This window comes from Ylistrum balloti, unplaced genomic scaffold (genome assembly GCF_031769215.1).
Source record: "Ylistrum balloti isolate Yb309-2 unplaced genomic scaffold, AGI_CSIRO_Ybal_v1 Utg371318, whole genome shotgun sequence".
NCBI lineage: Eukaryota > Metazoa > Mollusca > Bivalvia > Pectinida > Pectinidae > Ylistrum > Ylistrum balloti.
In genome coordinates, this window is record NW_026782703.1 from 1,030,001 (window position 1) to 1,056,252 (window position 26,252).

The 26,252-nt window shown below is 35.2% G+C and overlaps 1 protein-coding gene across 1 annotated transcript; it reads right to left on the bottom strand.

Moving 5' to 3' along the window:
- Nucleotides 1-2,434: 2,434 nt before the first annotated feature.
- On the bottom strand, nucleotides 2,435-26,252 carry LOC132561999 (serine-rich adhesin for platelets-like). The gene is made up of 28 exons (XM_060226725.1): nucleotides 26,174-26,252; nucleotides 25,712-25,932; nucleotides 24,656-24,833; nucleotides 22,879-22,896; nucleotides 22,494-22,597; nucleotides 21,802-21,875; nucleotides 20,753-21,228; nucleotides 19,862-20,191; nucleotides 19,306-19,644; nucleotides 17,766-18,095; nucleotides 17,215-17,553; nucleotides 15,761-16,090; nucleotides 15,204-15,536; nucleotides 14,038-14,367; nucleotides 13,481-13,819; nucleotides 12,315-12,644; nucleotides 11,758-12,096; nucleotides 10,594-10,923; nucleotides 10,037-10,369; nucleotides 8,871-9,200; nucleotides 7,941-8,279; nucleotides 7,156-7,488; nucleotides 6,467-6,809; nucleotides 4,680-4,776; nucleotides 4,431-4,498; nucleotides 4,036-4,250; nucleotides 3,782-3,799; nucleotides 2,435-3,009 (listed from the first exon to the last, which is right to left on the bottom strand). Exons 1-28 carry the CDS (start codon nucleotides 26,250-26,252, stop codon nucleotides 2,435-2,437), a joined length of 7,470 nt encoding a protein of 2,489 aa, XP_060082708.1.

Sequence of the window (26,252 nt, forward strand, 5' to 3'; positions counted from 1 at the left end):
TTTTTTTTCCAACTTCAACTCTACATTTATCTCGTTCATGCGACGCTTTTTTAATTTCGTTACAACCTTTCCCCTTGTTTGTACGTCTTTTTAAAATTTAATCCTATTCATACGAGTTCTACTCTCAATCAGATTCATTGGAGTGCCTTCTAGCGATGGGATATAAATCAATATCTTGGTTATACCCCCGACAACACCACTATATAATACTATAGTAAAGTGAAACTTACCAAAATACTTAAGCATGCTATGATGACATAATGCAAAGTTTTAAATATCAGCCAAATAGTCCTAAACAGACAAATCTTTTCTAACTATCATACACATGCTGCAGTATCTTGACCTAACCTTTGAAAAATCATTAAAGACGACCAAATTGGGTTGTTAGTATCCTTTACTTCCTAATCAATTGGGGTTGTACATTGATATCGATTACATAGCAACATAGGAAGATCGATAACATAACATTGTGTGATATATATTCCAACAATACATTAATATCGATAACATAACATTGTGTGATATATATTCCAACAATACATTAATATCGATAATATAACATTGTGTACATAACAATGTGTATATATTCCAACAATACATTAATATCGATAACATAACATTGTGTGATATATATTCCAACAATATATGAAGATCGATTAAATAACAATGTGTGATATATATTCCAACAATATATGAAGATCGATTACATAAGAATGTGTGATATACTACAATACATGTAAATGATTATCGGTTATATAACATTGTGAGTGGTATGTTCTTGCATATCCACACTGAAGAAATAGATATAAGTCACGACAAATATTGGGTACAAAAGTAGCGTTGATGACCACGTCCAAGTCTGCATGAGGTGTTCGTCCAATGAAAGCCTTATTACTAATACGAGTAGATTGACCACAGTGATAGTATGTATACCTATTGACATACCATCTTATACAGCATACCGGCATTTAATTAATCGTCTGAATAAAATTTAGAACATTATATTTATTTTTTTGGTATAATTTCACGATAAAGTTGATGTTTTACAAAACTTGCGTTATTACTTATAAGTTTATACATATCCCCCCCCCCCCCCCCCCCCCCCCCCAAAAAAAAAAAAAAAAAATCGAAAGATTAATAGTTTTTGAAAAAATTAGAAGATAGAGTGCTCAGTATTTCGATCGTGTTCAGTATTCAGTAGTGAGGTACACGGATGCATGTTCTCTGAAACTATGGTGACGGCCTCTCTCAGATTACAGCGAGACGTCCAAACGTGAAATGTATTACACCGTTCATATATCATTTAACAAACGTAGATATAGGCAGAAGAATGGTAATGAACAACGTTTCTTGTACCGAGAAGATTTTCGCGCAAAATGCCGTCAAATGGAAAGCAAAATATCAAAATATCAACACGTCAACAATAATAAAAAAAAATATAATAATAAAAGCAAGGCAAAATAAGAGCAAAAAATGTTTACACGGAGACCCCTGAAAAGTCCACTGAGAATAAGAGCAGGCGTTCTGCAAGACGAAGCTTCTTCTGCTACATAAACTTCACCCGCCATGTAAACATTGGTTAATCCGAGTTAGTAGTGTCACGTTCCCAAATAAAAACAACAACTGAACCAAATGATATAAAGAAAATACTAATGGCCATGGAACACGTCACATTGGAAATAGTACCTGTCGAATTCCTGATGTTACTGGATGCAGTAAAAATGCAAATAATATACTTTAAATTGACACACTGCATTTCAATTCGATAGCAGTTATTCTGCTGTTAGCCCCCAAAGCTGGCTATTTCGCAAGGCAGGAGATTGCAGAAGATGTTGGGAAAGTCAATGATGACGATATACCACGATCAGACATCGAATTGTCCGGTATAAAGAACAGTCCTATAACGATATTAAGAAGATGCGAGATTAAATCAGAAATGTTTTAAAATCATAACTCATGATGTTAAATCATGATAAACAAGCATATATATCCTAATTATAATAATGAAATGTACTGAATAGGAACAAGGGGGGGCCATAGACTCTCGCATATTGATGACCGTGTTTTAAACAATCGACTTTCATCAGACCGTACACCTCCGTGAACACTGGCTATTGTCTGATGATTACTACAATGTAGTAATTGTCACACATAATTATATAACTGGTTGTGATGCAAGGAATTCCTTTCAATATATGTTATTAACCTAAAAAAAAATGTTCCGAAGTATGACCACATATCCTGAAATAGTAATATGTCACGATACGGTGAAAGATTGTGTTAAACATAAGTGAAATGTAAACAAAAAAAGTCTTAACGCTTCTTATCTACACACCAAAATTCGTTCATATAGCTATTCAAAATGATATCCTGATGTTATCAGTTATGTTCCTTGACATCACAAATGTTTAATCATATTTGAACCAATGGAAATCTATTTCCTTGTGTTGTTATCAAATTTACATGATGATCTTTTCACAGTATCTTTGATTTGTGTAAGCACATTAAAATTGGACGCGAAAAAGATATATGAAGAGTTGTAAGCGATATCGTTTAACTGGTTCATATCAATTCCATTCCCTATTCCGACACATGCTACAAGGACGCCAGCATTCCTCATTGTGGTGGCTACTGCTGCTGGATTATCAGCCGACTGTCCATCAGTCATAAGAATAACTACTTTCTTCGAGTCCTGTCTTGCTCCATTGGCAACTTTAAGTGAATTATTCAAAACATATTCCAAACCAGCGGCTATTTTTGTTCCCCCTCCAGTGTAGTATATATTTCCTATCGCCGGATTCAGAGTTAATACTCCATAGTGTTCATTGAGCCAAAATTCATAACTTGGAGAGGAGGAAAATTTTGTTACACCGATCTGAATGTCATTTGGACCCAACTTAACATTTGCTGTAAAGTTTTGTATGAAATATTTCATTGTTCTAAAGTTATTAGAGCCGATACTTCCAGATGCGTCCAGTAGAAATATGACATCAGTCTTCGTGTTGCAGTCTGAAAATGATGAATTAAATAAAGTTAAAAGTTATCATAAAAGTCAAGTATGTTGATGGTACGTCGATTGACATACTACAAAATAACAAACAATAAACAGAAGGTATAACAGAGTTGGATAATAGGTCGAAAATCGACTTTGTAGTCCAACTTATTTATAAATGACCCAATGGGAGGTAGGCGGAAAACGTGTAATGATCGCTTAAATTGACCTCTGTGCGTTTTCTGTATATATTTGAATAACAGATTTTTAAGTCGTTCTTGTAGATTCTCGCATGTTTGACACATATTTGGTTTCAAAACAAGCGTTAAAAACAATAATACTATATTCTAGAATCTTGAATTTCGTTGATTCCAGAATTTCACGATCACAATCTTTGCATCAAATCAGAAAAAAAGTGAGACCATAATCCACAAATAAATTAGGAATTATTTGTTTCCTTTTTCAATTATTCTTGAGAAATTAATTAATTTGTAATGTACTCACACAAATAATAATAAAACTTTGAAAAAACTTTTTTTTGATTCTTTAAATGATCTATAGATTTACAAGGCGAAGTAGAATAGAGTGAAACATGACCTCCAATGCTGAACTAGTCGCAAGCTTAAAAATACCTCAATTTAGACTTTATGGCCGTTATCACTACATCATTGTAATTACGGTGACTATGCTAAGCAGAAAAAGCAATACATTCTTGCATGCAACAGAGCTTTGTACTCGACTAGGAACGTTTTGGGATAGTGGATTCATCTGGAATTATATTGTACTTACCATAATCATCAGCATGGTCTACAAAACAAAAAAATATAGCTGATAAATATTTCACCATTGTCCATATAGAATGATTTAAAAGTGAGCACATGGATCTTTAACATATTCGGTGAGTAGAGTTTGTCTACAAATATTTCCTTAGTGACCCCTTGACGAAATCAGGTAACATTTAATTTTTATTGTCTTTAAAGACATAACCAGGACATAATGAAATGTTCAATAGGAATGAAAATTTATTTAGTATTTAAACGTACCCGTTATAACAACTGTTCCGGTGATAGTGTTGGTGTCTACACCTGAGATAGCATTGTTTGGAAGATCGACAGCGACCACTGGAAGTGTCACCACAAAAGCGTCCACAATATCCGCGGATGTCAATGTAGTTGATATAACATTGTTACTTCCATCGATGATAATAATCTTTATATCTATAAATATGATCATATTGACCAAGACACTTTCTTCTTGCCTGATAAAAGATATCAATGAAATGAATAAGTCAATTTCCAATTAGAAAATACACAGATTAATGAAATACAATTACGTGTTCCCTTTATCCGTGTAACATTTTTTATTGAACGTAAATCAAAGAAACAGTTGTTAATCTTTAATCGGAATATTGATTTTCAGTGAAGCTTCAAGAACTTACTCAAATCCAATAACTTTACTTTTCTGGAAGTTTTCCTTTAATCGGCTTTTGTTGTACACATAGTCAGTCTGCAAACATTAAAAAAAAAACATGTCTAAACGTGTCTAATGAAAAACAGAATAAACGAGTTACCTCCTGCATATAAGGAAATGTGGTCTTTTGCTTAATTAATCCTTTTTATATCGGCATATTGTAGTTAATTTGAAAGAATCACAAGTTTAAGAATAAGATATCGTTGGTTATGCTTACTTCATGTTCGAGTTGTCCGGCGAGATCCTTAAATTCTGGACTGTTTTTGTTATCGTACCCAGGGACCCAAGTAGTGTTTTTCAAAATAAAGTTTATGCTGAAATCTGATAAAAAAATGACATGAACGAGTTCAGAGTATGAATAATGGTATAAACAGTTATCAGTAGTAAAACCTGTCAGCGATTTTAATGCAAATATGTGATTCTCTTTAGACACCTCCTGTTACTGGTCATATTTTATTTAGCGAGCGAACGTGCATTGGAAATTATATTTAGCACTGGAACTGATCTTTATGGACAAATATTTTTCACCATGAAAGATAATAGTGTTTTTTAAATGTTCAAAATGGCGAAGTAAGCTTAATAGGAAAATGTAGACTGTAGAGCAGGTAGTGTTGTGAAGAATGGCGTTCTACCATCTACTCTTTATACCTGAGGGCTACCCACTTTTTTCATGTTTTACTAAAATATGAGTGACATTATTTACAGTATCATCTAGTAAGTAATTATTTACCACATCAGTGAAGTAAACCATTGTTTATATTCGTGAAATAGGCCATTATTTACAACATCAGTAAAGTAAGCCATTTTTTTTTACATCATTGGGGAAAGCCATTATTTACAACATCAGTGAAGTAAGCCATTATTTATTTACAACATCAGTGAAGTAAGCCATTATTTACATCAGTGAACTAAGCCATTATTTATAACATCAGTGAAGAAAGCCATTATTTACAACATCAGTGAAGTAAACCATTATTTACAACATCATTGAAGTAAGCCATTATTTACAACATCAGTAAAGTAAGCCATTATTTATAACATCAGTGAAGAAAGCCATTATTTACAACATCAGTGAACTAAGCCATTATTTATAACATCAGTGAAGAAAGCCATTATTTACAACATCAGTGAAGTAAACCATTATTTACAACATCATTGAAGTAAGCCATTATTTACAACATCAGTAAAGTAAGCCATTATTTATATCAGTGAAGTAAGCCATTATTTATTTACAAAATCAGTGAAGTAAGCCATTATTTATATCATTGAAGTAAGCCATTACTTGCAACATCAGTGAAGTAAGCCATTATTTATATCATTGAAGTAAGCCATTATTTATTTACATCATCAGTAAAGTAAGCCATTATTTATTTACATCAGTGAAGTAAACCATTATTTACATCAGTGAAGTAAGCCATTATTTACAACATCATTGAAGTAAGCCATTATTTACAACATCAGCGAAGTAAGCCATTATTTACAATATCAGTGAAGTAAGCCATTATTTATTTACAACATCAGTGAAGTAAGCCATTATTTATATCATTGAAGTAAGCCATTACTTGCATTATCAGTGAAGTAAGCCATTATTTATATCATTGAAGTAAGCCATTATTTGCAACATCATTGAAGTAAGTCATTATTTACAACATCAGTGAAGTAAGCCATTACTTGCAACATCAGTGAAGTAAGCCATTATTTACAACATCATGGACATAAGTTAAGCTCCTATTTATAGCATGCGTAATATTTGGTTGCCACTATTTACTACACAAGTGATATGCGTGAGACCATTTTGATAGTAATTATTTTTGTATTTTGCTTAAGTTTATGCCAACTTGACTTTTTAAATGTTGCTCGTTAAATATGTAAAGTGTCAAAAAGTGGGGGAAAGCTATATTATCCAGTTTAATTCATCATCCTTCATATACTTTGATAATACTGCACTGAAAGCTTGTGTCTTTTCTATACAATCGTTTGTGCAAGACAAATAGAGATATTTACAAGGATGGAATACCTGCAAAGTCTACAACCATATCGATGGAACTGCTGCTTTGGTAGGAAGACAGCTTATCATTGGTGGCAACGCACTGGAATTCTGTACCATTCTGGGCAGTCTCGGCGAAGAAGTCGTAGGTCTTCTTTATGGATTGGTAGCACGTGTCATCATCATTGAATATTATTGAGGGAACTTGTGTAGCCCTGACGAAGTCTGAAGCATTCCAAGATCGAACATAAAGGTGAAGTTCACCTCCCTCCGAAGCCAGTCTACCAGAACAGTTCACGGCGTATCTTTCACCTTCCTGAACTGTATCATTTCCGTCAAGTGCTAGGTTAGTAGCAAGATCTAGAACATATAGGTTGTTGGTTTTAAAACATATGCATATATTTTTGCATATATTTTTGTTAACCAATTTGTAAATGTAAAACAAAATTGAGCTTAGAATGTCATGTAAAAGGCTTTCACGTCGTGTTTGCATATATCATTCTATTACTTCATCAAAACTAATACAATAATTGTAAGTACTATTGTCGCAATTTTGAAATAGAATATTCTCATTAAATATTTACGATGAGCTAACAATCCGCTTATCTATTAAATAAGTTTTAATAACATAATACGTGCCTGTTAACGTAAATGTATATGGACGAACCAAGACACATTGTTTTAAAGCGGTTTCATATCACATTACCTGTTATTGTAACAGTTGAGGTATCATTGATGACGATGCCACCGTCGTCTGTCAAGGTACATACATAGTTCCCTCTAGCGGTACAATGTGTGGTGGTGGTGGTGTTAGGAACACGGACTGCAAGTGTCAGATCATCGTTGTTCTGTTGTAATCCAGCTGTGTACAAGTTGTTGCCCTTCGCGATAGTTCCGTTTGGATACGCTATAACATATATATCATTCTTATCAATGGATACGATACTGAAGTTGTCCCAACCCGAGGGAGCATACCGGACGTTACAGGTAATGGTGATCTCCTCTCCAGGTTTTGTCAGTGAATCGTTCATTTCCATCTCTGGAATACAAATATCACATTAATGTATTATACTAATGTAACATAATTATAGTTGAAATTTACGTTAACAATAAATAATGAAAGCTAATATCGGTAACTGATAATGTTCTCAATTTATTTCTAGAGAACGAAGAAATGTAAATCGTTCACTTCCATCTCATAAATGCAGATTTAACACCAGAACATCGTCCTAATGTTACAGAATCCTTGTGAGTAAATACGAAAAATTGATATAATTTAAAACGTTGTTGTTGGAAAATGAATAGCATCTTTCCATAATTGGAACGTATAATAGTACAAAACAAAGTGTTTCTTGGTTCTATAAGGATATCCGGCAATTATAGTTTTACGTGATAAGATATTGTTAGACGTCCGAGAAATTCGTTCAACAGGAAAGAAAAAGGAGAAAAAGGAAAAAAAAAAAAAAAAAACGAAGATCAAGTAGTACTGACCTGCAACCCGTACCATGATCAGCTTTGAATCCGACATCGAGGTTGTTCTGATTGTGCTGTTAAGTCCTTCACACCTTAGTTCAGAACCGTTTACACTCCTCACAGCAAGAAAAGTGTAGCTCTTTGTTGTTTGGAGATAGCAGGCATCTGTTTTTCCAGTTATCGTCACAAAAGGAGTTACATCAGACTTTATAAATGGCGTACTGTTTGAAATTCTAGTGTACAAGTCTAGTGTACTGGATGGTGGGGTCAAATCCCCAGTGCAGTTCACAACATATCTGTCTCTTTCATTCCAGGTTGTACTTCCGTCAATTCCGACATTTTCCGCTAAATCTACAACTATACATCAGTTAATTGTTTAAAAAGTTAATGTCCATATCAAAGATTAAATTCATTGTCTTCAAAAACCAACATCAAGAGAGCAAGTTATTATTCGGATTAAAAAGCTGATTGCAGACCCAAACCCGAACTTTACTTTTAACTGTTATTTCGATTTGAGTCGTATGTCAAAACAAAGGTTCTTTGCATTTTGCAACAGTAAAAATTATTGAATGAAACTAGTACATTTACATCACATTTATTACGATGAAATACCGTATATAACTTCGAGTTTGAAATTTCTTTGAGCGATAACATATACCGAAAAAATAACAACGTATATAACATTAAAGTGTATTTGCTTTTCACAACAAATGTTAATCTTTGACATGAAGATGACATGTGCAGTTTCCAGGAACAAGAATACTTCGTTTTGTTGGGAAAAGAAAGACTTATGATACGATAACTCATATATCGAAGAAATTTGTTAAATTAACTAATAAGATTACAATATAAATATAATAATACATCGATAAAAGTTTGCAAGGTTCATCGAGAATGGTTTGCATGTTTGATCATCGTAACTTTATCATAAAATTATAGTCAACAAACCTGGAATAGAAATATATTCCATGGACTCCACAAATATATTTCCATTGCTATAAAGTTGACACGTGTAGTTACTCCTGACAAAACAATGCTTCGTGGTGTTGGGGAAAAGAAGACTTAGTGTTACGTTGCTATCGCCGGGTTCAAGGGTCAGTTGGTACGAGTTGTTGTCTTTCTGTGTTGTTCCATTAGAATAGCCAACAGCTACAACTCCAATGCTGTCGTCAGAGGAGATAAGCTTCACCTTATCCCAGGTGTTCGGAGTGTTTTGAATATTACATTCAATTTTGAGATCCTCATGTGTTGGTGTAAGCGATGTTTCAATTACTAGTTCTGGAAATATGTATACAAATCGTGCTCAAATAAGTCTAGTTTAATGACGGCACACAAAATATGATACGGCGTACAAATATTCGATAGGATCAGCCATTTTTAATGCCACGTATCAAAACTCAATCGGAAAACTTGTGAAGTTATCACTATACATCAACCATTCTAGTTTTGATTATTGATTAACAAAGTCATCTCTACTTTTTCACTATTGAAAAACTACCGAACCCTGTGTCTCGAGTGAATAGATTTGACATTTCAAAGAGTGGCTAGTTGTGTGATATTTGTAACAAAATCTATTATGATATGGACATGACAGGACTGTACCGACAAGGTTTCTGATGTAAGACACACAATACCTTGAACTTAGTTGAGCATATATTATTGTCTTTACGAAATGAAAAACCGAAATACAAAAGGTATGCCATTAGTATTTTCTCTCCAACAATATATGATTTTAGACGATTCATTACCGATTTAAAAAGGGACGTCTTTCTAATGTTTACATATGTAAAGTATATACATCGTATCTTTACATTAAGATCGGTCATGTGTTGCATTTTTGTCTGTAACTGATAGAGCTAACCTTGTCTGACTTAAAACAATATAGGTTAATCAGGAAATATACACAAACTTAGCTGTTTTCATATATATTAAGAAAATAAATTTACCCTATCCAACACTTATTCATACGTCATTTCTAAAGATTTATTTACAACGATACAATTACACATCTAGAACTGCACATGGTGCTCGCACATGTGTGATAGCAAACTTCGCCCAATATTTCTATCGTACATATATTTTGTTACAATATTTGTAAAAAGGGATATAGTTACCGGCAACTTTCACCAAGATCATTTGTGCGCTAGAGATCGTCTTTGAACCAGGGGAGGAATTCGCTGCCTCACACCTCATCTCTGTGCCATTATCAGTCTTACTGGCGCTGAGACTGTACCTCTTTGTTGTGTGGAGGTAGCAGGATTCGGTGACGTTACCATTCGTGATTTGAGGATTAATCGGAGACTTTGTAAATAACGTGGCGTTTACGGTTCTGGTATACAGGTCCAGTGTACTATCTGATGGAGCCAGATCCCCGCTACAGTTCACCACATAACTATCACCCTCGTTCACCGTTGTAGGCCCAACAATGTGGATATTCTCCGCTGCGTCTGCAACTTAGTTTCAGTATTTATTCATTAATGACTCGATGAAATAATTGAAACAATTGCTATATAATTTTATGAAACTATGGTTTCACTTTTCACAACATGAACTATTTGTATTGATCAATGATATGCCCATATGGATATTTTGATAAATGCGCTTAGATCAGAAAGGAAGCTGTTCATTTTTGGCATGAACACTTCAAAACAACATCTCAGGATCAACATACCTGGGATGGAAATGTACTCCATGGACTCCACAAATATATTTCCATTGCTATGAAGTTGACACGTGTAGTTACTCCTGACAAAACAATGCTTCGTGGTGTTGGGGAAAAGAAGACTTAGTGTTACGTTGCTATCGCCGGGTTCAAGGGTCAGTTGGTACGAGTTGTTGTCTTTCTGTGTTGTTCCATTAGAATAGCCAACAGCTACAACTCCAATGCTGTCGTCAGAGGAGATAAGCTTCACCTTATCCCAGGTGTTCGGAGTGTTTTGAATATTACATTCAATTTTGAGATCCTCATGTGCTGGTGTAAGCGATGTTTCAATTACTAGTTCTGGAAATATGTATACAAATCGTGCTCAAATAAGTCTAGTTCAATGACGGCACACAGTATATGATACGGCGTACAAATATTCGATAGGATCAGCCATTTTTAATGCCGTATCAAAACTCAATCGGAAAACTTGTGAAGTTATCACTATACAGCAACCATTCTAGTTTTGATCATTGATTAACAAAGTCATCTCTACTTTTTCACTATTGAAAAACTACCGAACCCTGTGTCTCGAGTGAATAGATTTGACATTTCAAAGAGTGGCTAGTTGTGTGATATTTGTAACAAAATCTATTATGATATGGACATGACAGGACTGTACCGACAAGGTTTCTGATGTAAGACACACAATACCTTGAACTTAGTTGAGCATATATTATTGTCTTTACGAAATGAAAAACCGAAATACAAAAGGTATGCCATTAGTATTTTCTCTCCAACAATATATGATTTTAGACGATTCATTACCGATTTAAAAAGGGACGTCTTTCTAATGTTTACATATGTAAAGTATATACATCGTATCTTTACATTAAGATCGGTCATGTGTTGCATTTTTGTCTGTAACTGATAGAGCTAACCTTGTCTGACTTAAAACAATATAGGTTAATCAGGAAATATACACAAACTTAGCTGTTTTCATATATATTAAGAAAATAAATTTACCCTATCCAACACTTATTCATACGTCATTTCTAAAGATTTATTTACAACGATACAATTACACATCTAGAACTGCACATGGTGCTCGCACATGTGTGATAGCAAACTTCGCCCAATATTTCTATCGTACATATATTTTGTTACAATATTTGTAAAAAGGGATATAGTTACCGGCAACTTTCACCAAGATCATTTGTGCGCTAGAGATCGTCTTTGAACCAGGGGAGGAATTCGCTGCCTCACACCTCATCTCTGTGCCATTATCAGTCTTACTGGCGCTGAGACTGTACCTCTTTGTTGTGTGGAGGTAGCAGGATTCGGTGACGTTACCATTCGTGATTTGAGGATTAATCGGAGACTTTGTAAATAACGTGGCGTTTACGGTTCTGGTATACAGGTCCAGTGTACTATCTGATGGAGCCAGATCCCCGCTACAGTTCACCACATAACTATCACCCTCGTTCACCGTTGTAGGCCCAACAATGTGGATATTCTCCGCTGCGTCTGCAACTTAGTTTCAGTATTTATTCATTAATGACTCGATGAAATAATTGAAACAATTGCTATATAATTTTATGAAACTATGGTTTCACTTTTCACAACATGAACTATTTGTATTGATCAATGATATGCCCATATGGATATTTTGATAAATGCGCTTAGATCAGAAAGGAAGCTGTTCATTTTTGGCATGAACACTTCAAAACAACATCTCAGGATCAACATACCTGGGATGGAAATGTACTCCATGGACTCCACAAATATATTTCCATTGCTATGAAGTTGACACGTGTAGTTACTCCTGACAAAACAATGCTTCGTGGTGTTGGGGAAAAGAAGACTTAGTGTTACGTTGCTATCGCCGGGTTCAAGGGTCAGTTGGTACGAGTTGTTGTCTTTCTGTGTTGTTCCATTAGAATAGCCAACAGCTACAACTCCAATGCTGTCGTCAGAGGAGATAAGCTTCACCTTATCCCAGGTGTTCGGAGTGTTTTGAATATTACATTCAATTTTGAGATCCTCATGTGCTGGTGTAAGCGATGTTTCAATTACTAGTTCTGGAAATATGTATACAAATCGTGCTCAAATAAGTCTAGTTCAATGACGGCACACAGTATATGATACGGCGTACAAATATTCGATAGGATCAGCCATTTTTAATGCCACGTATCAAAACTCAATCGGAAAACTTGTGAAGTTATCACTATACAGCAACCATTCTAGTTTTGATCATTGATTAACAAAGTCATCTCTACTTTTTCACTATTGAAAAACTACCGAACCCTGTGTCTCGAGTGAATAGATTTGACATTTCAAAGAGTGGCTAGTTGTGTGATATTTGTAACAAAATCTATTATGATATGGACATGACAGGACTGTACCGACAAGGTTTCTGATGTAAGACACACAATACCTTGAACTTAGTTGAGCATATATTATTGTCTTTACGAAATGAAAAACCGAAATACAAAAGGTATGCCATTAGTATTTTCTCTCCAACAATATATGATTTTAGACGATTCATTACCGATTTAAAAAGGGACGTCTTTCTAATGTTTACATATGTAAAGTATATACATCGTATCTTTACATTAAGATCGGTCATGTGTTGCATTTTTGTCTGTAACTGATAGAGCTAACCTTGTCTGACTTAAAACAATATAGGTTAATCAGGAAATATACACAAACTTAGCTGTTTTCATATATATTAAGAAAATAAATTTACCCTATCCAACACTTATTCATACGTCATTTCTAAAGATTTATTTACAACGATACAATTACACATCTAGAACTGCACATGGTGCTCGCACATGTGTGATAGCAAACTTCGCCCAATATTTCTATCGTACATATATTTTGTTACAATATTTGTAAAAAGGGATATAGTTACCGGCAACTTTCACCAAGATCATTTGTGCGCTAGAGATCGTCTTTGAACCAGGGGAGGAATTCGCTGCCTCACACCTCATCTCTGTGCCATTATCAGTCTTACTGGCGCTGAGACTGTACCTCTTTGTTGTGTGGAGGTAGCAGGATTCGGTGACGTTACCATTCGTGATTTGAGGATTAATCGGAGACTTTGTAAATAACGTGGCGTTTACGGTTCTGGTATACAGGTCCAGTGTACTATCTGATGGAGCCAGATCCCCGCTACAGTTCACCACATAACTATCACCCTCGTTCACCGTTGTAGGCCCAACAATGTGGATATTCTCCGCTGCGTCTGCAACTTAGTTTCAGTATTTATTCATTAATGACTCGATGAAATAATTGAAACAATTGCTATATAATTTTATGAAACTATGGTTTCACTTTTCACAACATGAACTATTTGTATTGATCAATGATATGCCCATATGGATATTTTGATAAATGCGCTTAGATCAGAAAGGAAGCTGTTCATTTTTGGCATGAACACTTCAAAACAACATCTCAGGATCAACATACCTGGGATGGAAATGTACTCCATGGACTCCACAAATATATTTCCATTGCTATGAAGTTGACACGTGTAGTTACTCCTGACAAAACAATGCTTCGTGGTGTTGGGGAAAAGAAGACTTAGTGTTACGTTGCTATCGCCGGGTTCAAGGGTCAGTTGGTACGAGTTGTTGTCTTTCTGTGTTGTTCCATTAGAATAGCCAACAGCTACAACTCCAATGCTGTCGTCAGAGGAGATAAGCTTCACCTTATCCCAGGTGTTCGGAGTGTTTTGAATATTACATTCAATTTTGAGATCCTCATGTGCTGGTGTAAGCGATGTTTCAATTACTAGTTCTGGAAATATGTATACAAATCGTGCTCAAATAAGTCTAGTTCAATGACGGCACACAGTATATGATACGGCGTACAAATATTCGATAGGATCAGCCATTTTTAATGCCACGTATCAAAACTCAATCGGAAAACTTGTGAAGTTATCACTATACAGCAACCATTCTAGTTTTGATCATTGATTAACAAAGTCATCTCTACTTTTTCACTATTGAAAAACTACCGAACCCTGTGTCTCGAGTGAATAGATTTGACATTTCAAAGAGTGGCTAGTTGTGTGATATTTGTAACAAAATCTATTATGATATGGACATGACAGGACTGTACCGACAAGGTTTCTGATGTAAGACACACAATACCTTGAACTTAGTTGAGCATATATTATTGTCTTTACGAAATGAAAAACCGAAATACAAAAGGTATGCCATTAGTATTTTCTCTCCAACAATATATGATTTTAGACGATTCATTACCGATTTAAAAAGGGACGTCTTTCTAATGTTTACATATGTAAAGTATATACATCGTATCTTTACATTAAGATCGGTCATGTGTTGCATTTTTGTCTGTAACTGATAGAGCTAACCTTGTCTGACTTAAAACAATATAGGTTAATCAGGAAATATACACAAACTTAGCTGTTTTCATATATATTAAGAAAATAAATTTACCCTATCCAACACTTATTCATACGTCATTTCTAAAGATTTATTTACAACGATACAATTACACATCTAGAACTGCACATGGTGCTCGCACATGTGTGATAGCAAACTTCGCCCAATATTTCTATCGTACATATATTTTGTTACAATATTTGTAAAAAGGGATATAGTTACCGGCAACTTTCACCAAGATCATTTGTGCGCTAGAGATCGTCTTTGAACCAGGGGAGGAATTCGCTGCCTCACACCTCATCTCTGTGCCATTATCAGTCTTACTGGCGCTGAGACTGTACCTCTTTGTTGTGTGGAGGTAGCAGGATTCGGTGACGTTACCATTCGTGATTTGAGGATTAATCGGAGACTTTGTAAATAACGTGGCGTTTACGGTTCTGGTATACAGGTCCAGTGTACTATCTGATGGAGCCAGATCCCCGCTACAGTTCACCACATAACTATCACCCTCGTTCACCGTTGTAGGCCCAACAATGTGGATATTCTCCGCTGCGTCTGCAACTTAGTTTCAGTATTTATTCATTAATGACTCGATGAAATAATTGAAACAATTGCTATATAATTTTATGAAACTATGGTTTCACATTTCACAACATGAACTATTTATATTGATTATCATATGTTCCCATATGGATATTTTGATAAATGCCAAATATCATCAAGGAAGCTGTTCATTTTTGCATGGAACACTTCAAAACAACATCTCAGGATCAACATACCTGGGATGGAAATGTACTCAATGGACTCCACAAATATATTTCCATTGCTATGAAGTTGACACGTGTAGTTACTCCTGACAAAACAATGCTTCGTGGTGTTGGGGAAAAGAAGACTCAATTTTACGTTGCTATCGCCGGGTTCAAGGGTCAGTTGGTACGAGTTGTTGTCTTTCTGTGTTGTTCCATTAGAATAGCCAACAGCTACAACTCCAATGCTGTCGTCAGAGGAGATAAGCTTAACCTTATCCCAGGTGTTCGGAGCGTTTTGAATATTACATTCAATTTTGAGATCCTCATGTGTTGGTGTAAGCGATGTTTCAATTACTAGTTCTGGAAATATGTACACAAATCGTGCTCAAATAAGTCTAGTTTAATGATGGCACACAAAATATGTTACAATACAACAATTTGTAGATCAATCCAAAAACATTTAGAAACTATAAAGAAAATACAGACATATCAGCAGAATCTTAGTCTAACTGAACTTTGAGGAAACTAGGATTCAGTGATAAGCATAAGAAGAATAAGACAGGTGTTGAGGTAGAGCACACAGTATATGATACGGCATTTATGTATGAATTGGAATTGGTACAAATCAAAATGTTCTGTGTAATACAGTTGTTGGATACATGCTCCATTTTTCGTGCACACATCGGCACATACACACGATACAGAATCTAGCCTACTAATATACAATAGGATCAGATCAGCAATTCTTAATGCTACGTATCAAAGCTTCGGAAAACTTGAAGTTATCACTATACAGCAACCATTCTAGTTTTGATCATTGATTAACAAAGTCATCTCTACTTTTTCACTATTGAAAAACTACCGAACCCTGTGTCTCGAGTGAATAGATTTGACATTCAAAGAGTGGCGAGTTGTGTGCTCCAGATATAAAAAAATTATTTTGATACCTACATGACAGGACTGTACCGACAAGGTCGCTGGTGTAAGATAACACAACACCTTGAACTTAGTTGAGCATATATAATTGTCTTTACGAAATGAAAAATTGAAATACAAAAGGTATACCATTAATATTTCCTTTCCAACAATATAAGATTTTAGTCGATTCATTACCGATTTAAAAAGGGACGTCTTTCTAATGTTTACATATGTAAAGTATATACATTGTATCTTTACATTATGATCTGTCATGTGTTGCATTTTTGTCTGTAACTGATAGATCTAACCGTTGTCTGACTTAAAACAATATAGGTTAATCAGGAAATATACACAAAGTTAGCTCTTTTCATATATATATATTTTGAGACAATAAGTTGATCCTGTCCATATTTACTCCTAAATCCTTTCTAAACAGCTATTTACAATGATACATTACACATCTAGAACTGCAAATGGTGCTCACAGATGTGTAATAGCAAACGTCGCCCAGTTTTTCTATCGTACATACATTTTCTTACAATAAATGTAAAAAGGGATATAGTTACCGGCAACTTTCACCAAGATCATTTGTGCGCTAGAGATCGTCTGTGAACCAGGGAAGGAATTCGCTGCCTCACACCTCATCTCTGTGCCATTGTCAGTCTTACTGGCGCTGAGACTGTACTTCTGTGTTGTGTGGAGGTAGCAGGATTCGGTGACGTCACCATTCGTGATTTGAGGACTAATTGGAGACTTTGTAAATAACGTGGCGTTTACGGTTCTGGTATACAGGTCCAGTGTACTATCTGATGGAGCCAGATCCCCGCTACAGTTCACCACATAACTATCACCCTCGTTCACCGTTGTAGGCCCAACAATGTGGATATTCTCCGCTGCGTCTGCAACTTAGTAGCAGTATTTATTCGTTAATGACTCCATGGAATAATTGAAACAATTGCTATATAATTTTTGAAGCTATTTCACATTTCACAACATGAAATTTTTATATTGATTATCATTATGTTCAGATAGATACATAGATAAATGCCAAATATCATCAAGGAAGCTGTTACGTTTTGCATGGAATCTTCAAAACAACACCTTAGGATCAACATACCTGGGATGGAAATGTATTCCATGGACTCCACAAATATATTTCCATTGCTATGAAGTTGACACGTGTAGTTACTCCTAACAAAACAATGCTTCGTGGTGTTCGGAAAAAGAAGACTCAATTTTACGTTGCTATCGCCGGGTTCAAGGGTCAGTTGGTACGAGTTGTTGTCTTTCTGTGTTGTTCCATTAGAATAGCCAACAGCTACAACTCCAATGCTGTCGTCAGAGGAGATAAGCTTAACCTTATCCCAGGTGTTCGGAGCGTTTTGAATATTACATTCAATTTTGAGATCCTCATGTGTTGGTGTAAGCGATGTTTCAATTACTAGTTCTGGAAATATGTACACAAATCGTGCTCAAATAAGTCTAGTTTAATGATGGCACACAAAATATGTTACAATACAACAATTTGTAGATCAATCCAAAAACATTTAGAAACTATAAAGAAAATACAGACATATCAGCAGAATCTTAGTCTAACTGAACTTTGAGGAAACTAGGATTCAGTGATAAGCATAAGAAGAATAAGACCAGGTGTTGAGGTAGAGTATACTTTTATTCGATCAGGCCTCGTAGAGTTCTTCTAACCCTCATGAGTAGTCGAAGTATTTTCGTTCATTTATGTATGAATTGGAATTGGTATGCTTGTTCGGGATAATCAAAATGTTCTGTGTAATACAGTTGTTGGATCATACAATGCTCCATAAACTTAGTGCGCACATCGTGCACACATCGTCGGCACATACACACGATACAGAATCTAGCCTACTAATATACAATAGGATCAGATCAGCAATTCTTAATGCTACGTATCAAAGCTCAATCGGAAAACTTACGAAGTTATCACTATACAGCAACCATTCTGGTTTTGATCATTGATTAACAAAGTCATCTCTACTTTTTCACTATTGAAAAACTACCGAACCCTGTGTCTCGAGTGAATAGATTTGACATTCAAAGAGTGGCGAGTTGTGTGCTCCAGATATAAAAAAATTATTTTGATACCTACATGACAGGACTGTACCGACAAGGTCGCTGGTGTAAGATAAACAACACCTTGAACTTAGTTGAGCATATATAATTGTCTTTACGAAATGAAAAATTGAAATACAAAAGGTATACCATTAATATTTCCTTTCCAACAATATAAGATTTTAGTCGATTCATTACCGATTTAAAAAGGGACGTCTTTCTAATGTTTACATATGTAAAGTATATACATTGTATCTTTACATTATGATCTGTCATGTGTGGCATTTTTGTCTGTAACTGATAGATCTTACCGTGTCTGACTTAAAACAATATAGGTTAATCAGGAAAAATACAGAAAGTTAGCTCTTTTCATGTATATATATTTTGAGACAATAAGTTGATCCTGTCCGATATTTACTCCTAAATCCTTTCTAAACAGCTATTTACAATGATACATTACACATCTAGAACTGCAAATGGTGCTCACAGATGTGTAATAGCAAACGTCGCCCAGTTTTTCTATCGTACATACATTTTCTTACAATAAATGTAAAAAGGGATATAGTTACCGGCAACTTTCACCAAGATCATTTGTGCGCTAGAGATCGTCTGTGAACCAGGGAAGGAATTCGCTGCCTCACACCTCATCTCTGTGCCATTGTCAGTCTTACTGGCGCTGAGACTGTACTTCTGTGTTGTGTGGAGGTAGCAGGATTCGGTGACGTCACCATTCGTGATTTGAGGACTAATTGGAGACTTTGTAAATAACGTGGCGTTTACGGTTCTGGTATACAGGTCCAGTGTACTATCTGATGGAGCCAGATCCCCGCTACAGTTCACCACATAACTATCACCCTCGTTCACCGTTGTAGGCCCAACAATGTGGATATTCTCCGCTGCGTCTGCAACTTAGTAGCAGTATTTATTCATAAATGACTCCATGAAATAATTGAAACAATTGCTATATAATTTTATGAAGCTATGGTTTCACTTTTCACAAAATGAGCTATTTGTATTGATCAATAATATACCCAGATGATTATTTTGATAGATGCCAAATATCATCAAGGAAGCTGTTACGTTTTGTTATGAAATCTTCAAAACAACATCTCAGGGTCAACATACCTGGGATGGAAATGTATTCCATGGACTCCACAAATATATTTCCATTGCTATGAAGTTGACACGTGTAGTTACTCCTGACAAAACAATGCTTCGTGGTGTTGGGAAAAAGAAGACTTAATGTTACTTTGCTATCGCCGGGTTCAAGGGTCAGTTGGTACGAGTTGTTGTCTTTCTGTATTGTTCCATTAGAATAGCCAACAGCTACAACTCCAATGTTGTCGTCAGAGGAGATAACCTTCACCTGATCCCAGGTGTTCGGTGGGTTCTGAATGTTGCATTCAATGAATAGATTCTCATGCGGAGATGTAAGCGAACTGTTAAGTTGAATTCCTAATGGAGAAACATTATCGGAAGTAGTGAATTCAGGTAAAATACACGACATTGATATTTTTGCAAATATATCAGTTTTACAAATATTTTTAATCATTCTTTTTAAGCAGAAAAAACAAGTGCAGCTGGATAATAAAAGCATAGAATTGATACTGACACGTTACAAGATAGTAATCAAAATTCCGGATCAATAATTCCGAACGAGAGCGAGCGGAACTATGGAAGAAAGGATATAACAGAGCAAGCAATATTGTTATTTTTCAATGTCGAAGAGAAATCGTAATTATCTCCGCTATTGATGTGAGGCTTCTTCTATAAGGTATATTATTATGTTTTGACGGCGACATTTAATCTAGTTGGTATCTATGATTATGAGAAGGGAATTGAATTTGGCATGAATTTGAAAGGCAACTAAACATGAAAATACCTTGCATGTTTTAATTTTATATTCAAAAGAAAAACTCTTACCGGTCAAACAACCAAAATTGTAAATAACATACTACTATCATATGTGGCCTATACGTGTGAATACAGTCTAAGAGAAGTAACAAGAATACTTACTAGCAGGGATAGGTCTCGTGGTTGTTGTTACGCTTGTGGAGGTGGTCTGCTCCGCAGTACTTGTGGTTGGCTCCGGAGTGGTTGTGGTTGTGGTTGGATCTGGAGTGGTTGTTGTTGTGGTTGGATCTGGAGTGGTTGTAGTTGTTGTTGGATCTGGAGTGGTTGTAGTTGTTGTTGGATCCGGAGTGGTTGTGGTTGGATCTGGAGTGGTTGTAGTCGTGGTTGTGGTTGGATCTGGAGTGGTTGTGGTTGTTGTTTGCTCTAGAGTGGTTGTATTATTTGAAACATGAGTCGTTACTCCTTGTGTCAAATATGAAGCTGCAATAACGAATATGGACCCTTCAATGACTGTGAAGGACCCAAGTGTCCCATTTACTCCAATGTGCGTCGTTATCGCCTCGACATACTTGTTACTGACCGGTATAGTGTATCGCCCGATAATAGTGATCACGAGTGTAGCAATGATGCTGCCTTCTCTGAAACATAACACAAATTACAATCACAATCCACGTTTTAAAAAGAGGTACCTACAGATATCCATGATCATTGTCATAATGAAATAAATGATACATAGTTCAAGGTAAACGTCAGAGCTAAACAAGTTCCAAATTAATGCTTTACATTTTGTAGAATATCTATGTTCTCAGGATAGCAATATTGTTATGTATTTCCGAATTCATTATATCATAATTTGACCTGTCAATTGCTCACTGTAAAGAACAAAATAAAGGATGATCAATAAGGTTTACTTGTCCTTACAACATATCGCAAACACATAGAAAATCCCAATATATCAACAGAATCATAATCCAAAATCAACTTCAATACAATTAGAGTGAAATATGAACAATAGAACGATTACAAGGGGACACCCGCAAACGTATAAAGATAATAAGACCAGGTGTTCCTATAGAATAAGCGTCTTCTACTTCTTAAGCCGAGACGCGCTATGTAAATCGTTGTCAATCCAGGTAATTATTATTGTTACATAGAAATTTATACGAACTTTGCAATTTTGTAAAGGTGCGCTTGTTATAAAGCTCACGTACCGAAGTGATTCAAGTTTGCAGGCAATGCTAGTGTCCAATGGAAAATTTCCCCTGGTGGTTAAAGCTTGTTTAGCCTATTAATACACAAATTCTTTTATCAGATTGTGATGATATATTTTCCATTAGCAAATCTAGTAAACAGAAGAACAAAATAAAAGAATGATGTACATCTGCTTCACTATATATATTTATATAGTCTAGTAAGTAATATCGACGATATGATCTAATATTGGTACTGAATTCTCACAAACAAATGTTCGTTGAGTGCGTATTACTGGAATAGATGTAAGATCAATAAAGTAATAACGACATTGCGGACAAGCTGCACCTTTATCAGGACATAAATAACATCACATGCATAGACCATAAACAAGTACACAGTTATAAATCTAAATCGAGAACGGTGGTGTAAATTTAGGTGTCTCGATAATCCCCTCGGCTGATCGACGCCGAAGGACCTTCTTACCGGACAAAATTCACAATCTTTTAGTTGTTGTTCTCGATTTAGATATGTAATTTTTGTATTTGTGTTATGTACTATGCATGTTATGTAATTTATGTAATATTTGTATCTTGATAAAGGTGCATGTTGTCTCGAAAATTTGACAATCCGCACTGTCGTTATTACTTCATTGTTTATGATGGTATTAAGAAGTATTTTTTATTCATTTGTATTTTCATGTTAATATTACCCCTCCACAAAGTTCATTCTCCGTTGATTGGAACACAGGTGATGTGGAATCGCCCATGCCCTTTTGAAATTGGTCTGCTAGCTTTAATTCCAAGTTGACAGTCCCTGTGTTTATTAAAGATAACTTTTAAAAATCCGAAATGACTTGGAATAAAAGCATGCAACGAGCAATAAATGACATGTTATCCTCTGAAAAAAATCAATCTGAAGATTTCTCTTCTACTTCTCAAAATTATTAAGATTTCGTTAAACATTTTATTTGAACAGTTGTTTTGAATGAACACCATAAACATGTAATATAAGGCTAAGGAAGGGTGGGGCACAGTCACTACCATTATTTTAAAAGTATTTTCCTTACTTATTGAATTGATAAAATAAAAACTCACCTTCGGTTGGATCGCTTCCTAAAACAAGATAAATAGCCAATGCTTGCATTTTCTTTTCAACCCACGTACATGTGCATTTCACTGAATATTCTCATTCTTTGTAAAAAGAATTTTAATAATAGGATATGTTCTTCATAGTGCATAAATATACAAAATTCAATCGATAACATCAAACGCAGTGTTATGAAATGTTCCCGTCAGTCTCTAATAGGTTTATTAAAGAACAATATTCGACACCTTCACAAACATTGGAATCGTATTTCACACATACACTAACGTTGACAATAAATTCCAATGCTGAGTCATAAATTTGTTATATTAACAATAAGATAATGTAAGGTAAAAATGCTACCTGTCCATATAAAGAAAGACTTTATTGTTCTTCTTTTGTGTTGATCATCTATTTCTATTATGCTATTTCAATTATCTCCCTTTGGTCATCAGCTTCTTCAACTGTGAAGAACTGTATATCTTTAACTGATAATAATTTTTCACACTGTTTGGTGTGGCCATTATTGTTTTCAGTTTTATTAATGCTTAACCTCAACCTCAGGTGAAAATTTAATACATAATGTTCCTATACTGCATCGCATAAAATTTGAATGGTTACTTTGGGTATGAAACGTTTGCTAATACTGTAAAATAACTTCTTTTTGCGTTCGATTAATTTTCGCAGACGGTTAAGATTCACAAAAAATAATCGTCGAGAAAATAGTTTCAATTACAGGTACAGTAGGATTTTTACAAGTAATCTTGGGTTCGTGTTTCTAGTCGACCGTCTGATGTCTGGCGTATAATACATGTCGTGAAACTGTTGATTTCATACAGGAAAGATATTAACAAACGACAATATTAACATACTCTTTATTTACTTTTAAAATAAAGTGAGAAACGAATACATATTTCACAAGACAGCCATGAAAGTACATGCACAGCATGTCACGTCATGTAAACCATTACCGGAAGTCATAAAGATTCCAACGGTTTTTTATGCAAACATCATTAAAAGTACATGCAGAAAGACCTGAACGATACCATACTTTCCTAATATCTGGGGCCAAATTTTCTTTTGTCCAAGCACTTACAACCCACTGAAATACGTGCATTTTACATTCGACATTTTGAGGTCAGTGGACACATACATGTAACATATTTGAACTCTTGCTTTTTCTGCACGAGATTTGAGTAAATTGTGATTTCATTTCATCCTTTATTACCCACATACACCCTGAGGTTGCAGCTCACATTTCTTTTTGACATGATGATCGTTGGACTTGGCAATAATCAGTCAAACTGACTCACAAAACAAACTCGCGTGCTTACTTTGTATAAACACCAGCTCAATAAGAAAAGACATGCGCACGGAAAAAAGGAGTGATCACAACTGAGTTTTCGCAATGACCAATATTTATGTGTGAATTGGTGACTCACTCTGAAAACCGGTTCTTAAATACCAATATTTATGACTGTAAATCGCGAATTTAAATCGCCGCGAAAAGTCGTTACACAATGAAAACGTAAAACCAACATGGTTAAAATATCTGATTGGAGAGATTGATTAAATGTTCACGTCATAATACAGATTTGACAATAAGTTGTTTCTTGTTCCATCATTATCATAAATGAAGTAAACACCTGAATATCTTGGAAAAATGATGAAAACGGTGATTTCCGTAAAATCAAATGGCCACAACCACATTTTTTCAGCATAATTTTCACCTTTGATTAGTGCATACATTCTTTAGAATTAGAGTAAAGAAGGAATATGTTAACTTACTTTCTCTGAAGACGAAGACGATCAGCAGTGGGGTCGCTATTACCATTAATACCATTGATACTGTCAGAATTGAAAGTAAGGCTTTTGGGTTTCTTCTCCTTCTGTCTCTGGGCGAATGATAGGACCGTTGAGGCTGAGTGTGGTGTCGTACAGAACTATCATTGTCTGATTCATATATCTGTAGTTTCAAAATAAATCAGTCGTCATCATTAATACGTTAATACTAAACTGTGTTCTTTTCATTTCATTTATTATAATGACAAAAGAGAGTGAATAAGATTATACAGCAGATATTGCCTGTCAATGTTCTTTTCTTAGAATAACAACAAATGATGGTACAACTACTCATGGATATTAACACTACATATTGAGACAGTGAAGGTAAATCCTTTAGTTTATACTGACAAGGTTTGAGTAGACATTAGTTGGAAGATCGGCGTCCACGACTGATTGGTCTTAATTAGTTCTTTAAAGTTAGCTTTATAACAAATTATAGCTGTCAAAAATCTAGCAATAAAGAGCATTTATAGGGACCAACAAACAATTATACAAGAGATATGAGAATGACAGTCTAGTCTTCAGAAATAGCCATCTTGTATTTTCGGTTAGTCATAAATTGAGCTATCCAAGGACTTTCACAAGATGAAAATAATTGTTCATGACCAGACGAATATCCAAACGTACGCTGGGCGGACGACGTTCAAAGAACGATTTGAATAACCCACCATTATCAGATTTTCGTCATAGATCCTCAATATGCTAGAGGTTACATTCACACCTTGCACCACGGTAACATTTCCTGGCAAAATTGAAGGCACCATTGATTAATTTGAGTAATTTGATTCGTCTAGAAAATATTTCAGTAGAAAACAAAAACTGACCGATCACAGACTTATAAACGTTCTCGAAATTCTTGTACATCAAAAAATCAAACTAGTCTCTTCGTCTTATCCACAAGAGGTGGCACATGGAACATTTAATTTTGCCATGACCTTTGATACAGATCTATGAAGAGGCAGACCTAATAATTATTTTATTATCGGTATTGGTAATTACCCCTGGCCAGCTAGATTTACTCCATCGTCGTTTGGAGTTGTATGCCATTAAGTTCCAGTTAGGGGTCCCATCAGAAAGGTCGTCATTGATGGCATAATTATCGTATGCCATCCCAGTAGAAACACTTCTCCTGTCACTGACGTCACGGAGGTACGAGACTGGTTGATATGATTCATTGTTCTGTTTTCTGGCAGTTCGTCTGATATCACCAAACTCGGGATCTAACAAAATATAAAAATGTCTTTCAATATGAACAGAATATTTATTTCATGCCGTATATCTTGTAAATATCGAACAGTTATTAGAAAAACAATAAGAAAATGCCAATATTTCAAGATGATCGTAACGTAACCTTAAATTAATGTGAATCTTTGTAAATCTAAGTACTGCCAAAGGGACAAAGTAAACAACAACGGAATCAACAGGCAAACTAACGAACATCTAACACGTCTTACTTCATACAGCACAAAGAAATGAAATATTTTTCAATGAGATCACTATGACGACGGTACAGCTTCCCAATATCTTCATCAACCTGCAT